This window comes from Gracilinanus agilis, chromosome 1 (genome assembly GCF_016433145.1).
Source record: "Gracilinanus agilis isolate LMUSP501 chromosome 1, AgileGrace, whole genome shotgun sequence".
NCBI lineage: Eukaryota > Metazoa > Chordata > Mammalia > Didelphimorphia > Didelphidae > Gracilinanus > Gracilinanus agilis.
The window spans coordinates 723,492,871-723,501,219 of record NC_058130.1 but is presented as its reverse complement, the minus strand read 5'-3'; the positions used below and the strand labels follow the sequence as shown (position 1 = coordinate 723,501,219).

The window sequence follows — 8,349 nt, the reverse complement described above, 5'->3', positions numbered from 1 at the left end:
TAGTTTATGTAAAAATTTATTTGACCAAAAGCTAGAAACAGGTGATACTATTACATATGATACATTTGGTAAAGATCTAAATGAAAAGCACTTGGTTTCATTCAGCTTCACATTTCCTAGTGTGTTTCCTGGGTAGTGTGATGCTTAATAAATAGGAATCAGGACTGGGATTACATGCTAGAAGCAGGGTAATTTTTAATCAGAACTGTAAACTTCAATTTTCATATCTGTTCCACACTACTGTGGAAAAAGGAATGTTTTTAGCACTGAGCTGTACACAAGGAAACAGTTTAGCAATAACAAATAGGTGCTATCTATTTGATTCTCTGAATCCAGTTGAATCAGGAGGTTTTTGGTCTTTATTAAATTGGTCCCAAAATAGGGATTAAAAATCCCTCTGCAGAGGAAGAAATGGAGCCTTCCATTTGCCATACTATGGCAGTCTAAAATGAAATCAAGGCAAATTGAATTGTATTTCTCCTTTAGTGACGGTGAGGAGTTTAGTTTTGCATTTCTAGCCAATAGATTCATGGATAAAGAAAGTAGCATGGAAAAGGGCTAGAATCTATGATGGGAAGCACTATATCAAGGAGACAGGCCGCCATATTAATTTCCATTGACTTACTGGCTGAATTTATTACTAATGCTCAACCATACGGTATTGGGAAACAGACAAACATGGTTCCTTATTTGGAATGAGACTTTCAATTGCTTTGTAAAAGTCAACTTCTGAATGACAGAAGTTGGTAAAGTACCATACTGGTCCAAATACAGGCTGATCTCACCTAAAATACTAAAATGAAATCTCTTTTGAAAGAAAAAAAAGTCTAGGTATACAGTGAAAGTAACATCAATTGTAGGCGGCATTCAACACTTATACAAGTCATCTATATTTGGACCAGTACAGAAACAGAACCTCAAGTATTCATCCAGAAAAAATCTAGATGTTGTCGATTACTTTTAAAAGTATTTTCTCAGTGAGTGCTCAGAGGATGTTTGCCCTGCAGTATGGAGTGGGAGGAAGGACCATGATAATTAGGCCATTCTTTGTGGTTTATGACTTCCTAGAATAACTTTTTCACTATGGATAGAAAGTCCCCACCCATTTTATGAGATGGTTCTTGCCCTTCTGTAAAAAGGCTCAGGGTGACATGGAATGTTTGTGTTCTTAAATCAACCCAGGCACAATCCAGTAGCTCAGTTGGGTTCCCTGCTATTGCCTAGAGTGTAACAGAATGCCCTCAATCTTGGAGATTTTGGCCTAAGTTAAATACCCTGCCTGCCTAAGGAAAAAAAAAATGCAACTTAAGGATAAAAAAAAAAAAAGCCAACTAGAAGCTTTAGTGTGCTGTTGGAAAGAAGGAACTAGATTTAACTGGTGCCCAAAGCCTCTCTGATAACAAATATTGGTCAGGTATTCATAATTTGATTGACATTTCCAGTAAAGAAAAGATACAATAATAGAAGAAACTTCTTACAAGGGAAAGGGACAACGTGGATTTCTTGAATTTCTGGCAAACAAAATTTTTCCTTTTTGATTCATATACAGTTAAGTTCGTTTAATGTCTGATCCAGTGTCTGATGTAAGCCCACGTTCTCTTCTTTGGCCTGGGCAAGTTTTTCTAGTCAAGGAAGAAGAAAAATTAAAACAAATTAAAAAAAATTTAAACCCACCCAAGCTTATTAAAAGACCTCCTGGGAAATTATAGTTGCTAACTAGCCTAGCAGAGAACTGATGTTCACGACTGTACCTTTACCTGTGATGCTGAACTTTCATCAGATAACTTTTACTACTTGAGTGATTTCAAACTTGTGCTTGCTTCTCCCAGATGTAATATTATACATATTTTTGCAGGCACCGAAATATTTTTACTTCTTGTTCTTTTGGTTAAAAAAATCATAATTCTGTATTTAATTTTTTTCTCCCTTAAAAGTATTGAAAATGGTCCCAGAAATTTCTAATTTTTCTCTACTGCACAGATATGTATTTTGATTTCTATGTGTGGTTCTAGTACATCTCTGTATTAACCTTCAGTACTGTAAGGATGCACGATTTCATTGTTGCAGGCATCTCTTCCCACACAACAGTCTCTTCACACCTCATTGATAGTCTTTGTGAGCTGTTATGTCAAACAAATAAATAAATAACTTGATGGCTAGCCATCTGGTGATAAATGAGCCTTTCCATGCTTATTGAGGTGACATCAGGTGACAGACACAGGGCTTCTCACGAGTCCTACCACACTGAAAGCTTTTCCAGCTTGGTAGAACCAAGTCCACTAACATAGACTTCTAGAGTGCAGAGTTATCTCCACGCTATATCTTATTAGAATGGTTAGCTATTGAACAAACTAAATACAATCAACTCCGAGTCCCCCACAGTAAGGCAATGCAATGACTTCACTTTTAATTATACCTTAGTCATTTTACTAAACTCCTAATTTGGTGACACAAATAAAAAAAAGATAGAAAATTCACAGGATTTCCATTTATAATGAGCAGGAAGAGATAAAATAGTGGTTTGAAAAAGGACAGAGAAAGAACATGGCCAAAGGAAACTTTATGATGGTTGGAAGAATGCCGGCACATTACAGAAAAAAAGAGAAAGTAGGATCTGACTTAGAAGTTGGGGGAGAAAGGTTTTCTACTCTTAACTATTTAGACTTTAAAAATCTTTTGACAAAGTTTGAAACTAAAGGCTATTTAAAAAGTTGAGTCATCATTGAGTTGGAGAGCATTGCAGAGGCAGCACAGAGAACTAGAAAAGACTACTGCATTTGGAGTCAATGGAACTGGCTTTGTTTCATGGTTCTACTTCTTATAATTTGTATGATCTTGGGCAAGTCACTTTCCTTCTGTAGGCCTTAGTACCCTGTGCAAAACAAGGGTACGAAACCAGATGATCCCAGAGGTCCTTTCCAGCTTGAAATATATATGTTGCTTCTATGCTGGGTGGGCTCAATTTGAAATCGGTTTGACCATGGTTTGAAAGCTGGCTATAGCGACTATCTGGAACAAGCCTGCCCTATGCCCTGCTCCTATCCTTTCTTCAGCTGAGGTACTGCTCCCTTCATGGAACTTTTTTGACCTTCTATCTCTAAGTGACCACCTTCCTTCTCTTCAACTCTTATGTCACATTTTCTAACTTCCTGCCACTGTACTTATTAACTTTCACACCTTGTTGGTGCTTAATAAAGGTTTGCCAAATTGAATTATGCCTTGTATTAATAGCCATTTTTGTATAGGTCTTCTACAGTCCCCACTGCAAGACAGTAAGTTTTGTGAGGGCAGGTCTTGGAGCTGTTTTTCATCTTTGCATCCCCAATGCTAAGCATAGAACCTCCCACATAGTATATGTTAGCTGAGTTAAACTGAACACCCTTTCTCCTTAGGCAACTATTACCATCTTGTGAGGATGAATGAGATATTAACACATATATTTCATTGATTAGAAAATATTATTTCTGGGGGCAGCTGGGTATCTCAGTGGATTGAGAGCCAGGCCTAGAGACGGGAGGTCCTAGGTTCAAATCTGAGCTCAGACACTTCCTACCTGTGTGACCCTGGGCAAGTCACTTGACCCCCATTGCCTACCCTAACCACTCTTCTGCCTTGGAGCCAATACACAGTATTGACTCCAAGATGGAAGGTGAGGGTTTAAAAAAAAAAAAAAAAAGAAAATATTATTTCTGTTTGGAGGAACAAGTTCTGAAATCTGCAACAGGGTGCTAATTTTAGTGGCTTCCCTAAAACAGTCTTATAAAGGAAGTCCTGACAGATGCTGAATTCTGCAAAGTGATTGGCCAGGTGTGGCTGTACAGTTATTTCATAGGGTAATGTTTACAGACATCTGGAAAGATTTGTAGGACAAATATGTAAGAAGGGCTGGGCTGGTTCTACTTGGCTTTGTAAAAGAAAAAATAACAACCAATCCCAACCCATTCTTTAGCTTGTCCAAATGCATATATGTAATGGGAGTGGGTAGAACATATGTTAAAGGTTAGAGTGAAATAAAATGATTATTAGGGAGAGGGAAATGGAGCTAAGAGGCGGAGGGGTAGGAAAGACATATAAAGGAATTTAGGATTATCATAACTTCCATTACTATAGAACTTTAAAAAAAACCACCCTTTACCTTCTGTCTTAGAATCAATACTAAATATTGATTCTAAGATAGAAGAGCAGTAAGGGTGAGGCAACTGGAGTTAAATGACTCCTCCTGGATCCCCTCCCTCCAGCCAAGTCACACAGCTAGGAAGTGCCTGAGGCCATATTTGAACTCAGGTCCTACAGACTCCAGGACTCCAGGCCTGGTGCTCTATCTGTTGTGCTACCTAGCTACCCCTGCTATAGCACTTTAAAGTTTATAAAGCATTTCCCTAAAAACCACCCTGTGAAGCAATTAATACAAGTATATTCATCTCTATTTTACAGAAGAGGAAACTGGTTTTCAGAGAGGGGAAATGACTTTCGCTATTCAAGGTGGATGGGATTTTGAAGTCTAAACCCTGATAGAGGAGGATATCTGCCTAAAGTCACACTGCTAGGAGGTGTCAGATCCAGGATTGACAGACTGTCAAAAAAACTAGGGATGACTGCTCAGTATTATGGAAAGAGTTTGTAGCCAAGAACCCAGGTTTGAGTCCTACCCCTGCTATGTTCCTAGTTGTATAATGTTCTCTAAGTTTTAGCTTCTACTTGTACATGTTAAGGCTAATCCACCCTGTGGTTCCTACTTCTTGGAGGTACTGGGAGCAAAGAACCTTGTAAATTACTAATCACTACAGAAATGGGAGCCATCCTTGTTACCTGAATGATTCTCTAAATTTAAAGGGCTTAGAAAGACATGTTGATTCCTTTGGAGTCAACAGAAGAAGAAAGCCATTTTATTGTCTTTCCCCAAGGACCTTATCATCCCCTAGAAGAATTCCATCCTTTAATTCTCAGCATGCTTTTTATTGCCCTCCTCCATTCCCTCCCCACCCCCAACTTTAGTCCTCTAGGGTGTCAGGGAAATTAATAGGTGAATGTCACTGGAGTCTTAATTTAGGAAGTTCTGTCATGCTCCAAGACTATGAACAGGATTTAAAACTCCATTACCAATTAAGATTTTTGTGAAATGCCTTTTACTGAACAAGTGACATGAATAAAAGATGACGAAAAACAAATGAAATGAAACTGAAATGAAACTGAAATGTAGAATTTAAGAGTCCAATCCCTGGGCCAGGGGAACAATCTGCCTTCAGGCTTAAAATCATGCGGGTGTTAAAAGAGTTGGAGGCAGCCCTAGCCCAAATTCTTCATATAACTGATGTGAGAACTGAGACCTTCAGAAGAAGTGACATACTTAAAGTCATACAGGTGAATCAGTAACATATCTGGGATTCAACTCACGCTGTTGGACTCCCAAATGGAAGACTTACTGGTACTTTACCAAAGCAATTTATGCCTGGGAGGTATAAAACATCAAACACACTCTCCATTCACTTGGGGGGTGAGAGGTAGAGACCCTAAAATACTGAGAGGCCACTACTGGGGGGAAATGATGGGCCTGAGACAAGGAGGAGTACATCAGAGACAGTGGCAGAGGAAGTACGGGCCATCTGCTAGTTTCCTATTTTAACTCATTTGTTTTGCTAACTAGATGCTTAGTTCAGTTTTTAATCATCAAGGACTGCAAATGCAGTCCTCTAGATTTTAGGAACCTGAGACAAAAACTTAGTTGCCCTGCTTCAGTTATATATTTGCACATCATTACCTGCCCAAGGCTAGAAACTTTGCTACCTTTGCAGTGTCTGCTATCTTTCAGATTAATGCATCTGAAGTTATCTAGAGACTAAGGAAGGTTCTAGCAAGTTTGTATTTATTTAAAAAGGAGCAAGAGGTAGTATAGAACAATGGACAGAGAAGGCTGGCCTTGAAGATAGTAATACAGATTCAAGTTTTTCTCTTAACCTCTTAGTGCTCCAGGCAACTTTGTTGCAGAGATGGTACCCACTTGCTTGCCCTGGCTGAAGGGAATCCCTTCCACTGGGAGTTTCTTATACCAGTGAAGTCCCAGGTCCAGTCCCTACTACTATCTCTAAGAAGAAGCTTCCTATATATTGTTTGCCCTTGGGCAAGTCCCTTCAATACTATAACTCAGTTTCCTCATCTATTTACCATTGGGATGATGCCACCTGAAATACCTATATCACAGGGATGTTGCAAGGAAAACACCATTTCCACTATTAAAGCCTTATGGGAATTCGAGCTATGATTATAAATGTTATCTAACTGCATCAGCCATAATGATAGAATTCTAGTACAATTCTGTGCTTGAGGGCTTAGGCAAACATGATTTTAATTAATATTTTGCCCAAGAATCAGGAAAATGCTTTGGAAAATTGAAAGCATTAAATAAATGGGAGTTGCTGGCTTTATTAAATCACCTTTCAGATAAATGACTTTGAAAAGAATCTTTCTCTAAGAGATTAAGTTTCTGTGTGTGTGTGTGTGTGTGTGTGTGTGTGTGTGTGTGTGTGTGTGTGTGTGTGCCATTGAGAGAGGGATCCTGGGGATGGTGCAAAAGTAGTAAGTGGGAAGATGGAAAAGAAAGAAGAAAGCATAGATCCAGAATTATTTATTTCAACAGGCCATTTATAGTCATGGTCATTGAAGGATGATAGGAGTGAGCAAAGTAAAGCTCGAAAAGGGCAGAAGCCCTCTGAGAGCCCTGGTCACAGTGAAGAGGCCAAATCCAGCCTAACTAGGACAGGAGGCAGGGTGGAAGAGACAGAGAGGAAATGCCCTTTAGAGAGAGGTCATGTCGTTGAGTGCGTGGTCCAGCTCCTCACTGATGGCTTTGTATTTCAGTTTCTGGGCGTACAGCTCGTCTGCCGAGCACAAAGGATGGAGCAGAGAACAGAGGGGAAGAATGCAAGGAAGAGAATGCAGGGGGTGGAAAGAAGCAATAACAGATGAGCAATGGGAGAAAAAAAGTGGGAAAAAAGGTGTAAATGAGAGAAAATGAAAGAAAAAAACAAAAGTTCAAGAAATAATTTCTAAACTGTCTAAAGTTAAATGGAGGATTTTGGTCACTGGTACATTACCATACATACCTCAAAAACTCAGGCCTCTAGAGGGGACAAACTCTACCTCCCCAATTATTTCTGACTTGTAGTGGTTAATTCAGCTATTAAATATCTGTATAATATTTATTATATACAACATACATCTGTGTATTATATATATTAAGCAGATCATCCTCCTTATCCAACTGTCTACATATCATCTATGTTCTTATTAAACTCTAAGCTCTCTAAAGACAGGGACTATGTCTTATTTTTGAGCTTTCTCCTTTCTGCCTTCAGATATTAGAAAACACCATTTTAAAATTCTCAAATGCACTTATGTAATATTACATATTATAGTTATCATCTCTCTACTTCAGAGGTGTTAGACTGGAATGTAGCCAGAACCAGATTAAAATGTAACTGGAAAAATACCGAATAAATTAAGTTAAAGTATAATGCAACATAGATAATGTTACTTTGTGGTTTTCTAAGTCAATGTCCATTTCTACTTGAATTTGACACCATTTCTCTACTAGGTTTTGTGTAAATGGAATTAGCTCACTCCCATTGATAGTTAAAACTCTAGCCACCAGAGATAATGTCAACCCACCTCCCTTAGCGGGGAGGGGAGGCACGTGACAATAAGTAACAAATCAAGAACAAGGGACTGTCCTTTGGGCAGTCCAAAACAGTGTTGAGGCTGCCATTTGTCTGCTTGAAATTAGAGGTGGGTGAAGGAATTGACTAAAGCTGCTGGTAACTTCCTGTGAGGCAGTTAGCGCTTTGAACTTGGGATAGAAGGATCTCTGGTGAGACCTCAGGCGGCTTCCCTCTGAATTGTCACGTGGGTAAGTTAGGCTGACTTCCCTTCTCCTCTCTTGGCGTTTTAGAATATCTACCCTCAAGGAGGCTTCTTTGCTTCTAATTGTCAAGGTCTTGTGGCTAGTAACCTTGTTTAATTTAGCTCTAAATCCTCCTCCAGGATGGACCTCTGGTCCAGCCAGAGTTTCTCTCTCTCTCTCTCACTCTCTCTCTCTCTCTCTCTCTCTCTCTCTCTCTCTCTCTCTCTCTCTCTCTCTCTTTCTCTCTCTCTCCCTATCTTCAACCTTCTTAATTGTAAATAAAGTACCATAAAAGCCATCCTGACTTGGATCTATTTTTAATTATGGAATCAATCTAAATCTGATTGATTCCTGGCGACTACACCATATATATATATAAATATCTAAAATTCCCTTCTTACAGTTTTAAGTGCCTTGAGAGCAGGGATGATGTCTTATTGCTGATTGACTGC

At 39.0% G+C, this 8,349-nt stretch overlaps 1 protein-coding gene across 5 annotated transcripts in view; it reads right to left on the bottom strand.

Annotated features, from left to right (window-relative positions):
- TPM4 (tropomyosin 4) overlaps positions 1 to 8,349 on the bottom strand; it is a 44,244-nt gene continuing 35,895 nt past the window's right edge. For 3 of the 5 annotated variants that reach the window (XM_044671549.1, XM_044671551.1, XM_044671553.1), the window contains one exon: positions 1 to 1,622. In XM_044671549.1, coding sequence (XP_044527484.1) covers positions 1,540 to 1,622 — 83 coding nt within the window. In that variant the 3' untranslated portion in view covers positions 1 to 1,539. Of the gene's footprint in view, positions 1,623 to 6,792; positions 6,876 to 8,349 lie in introns of those variants that run through there. The other 2 variants (XM_044671550.1, XM_044671552.1) reach the window with 1 other exon arrangement.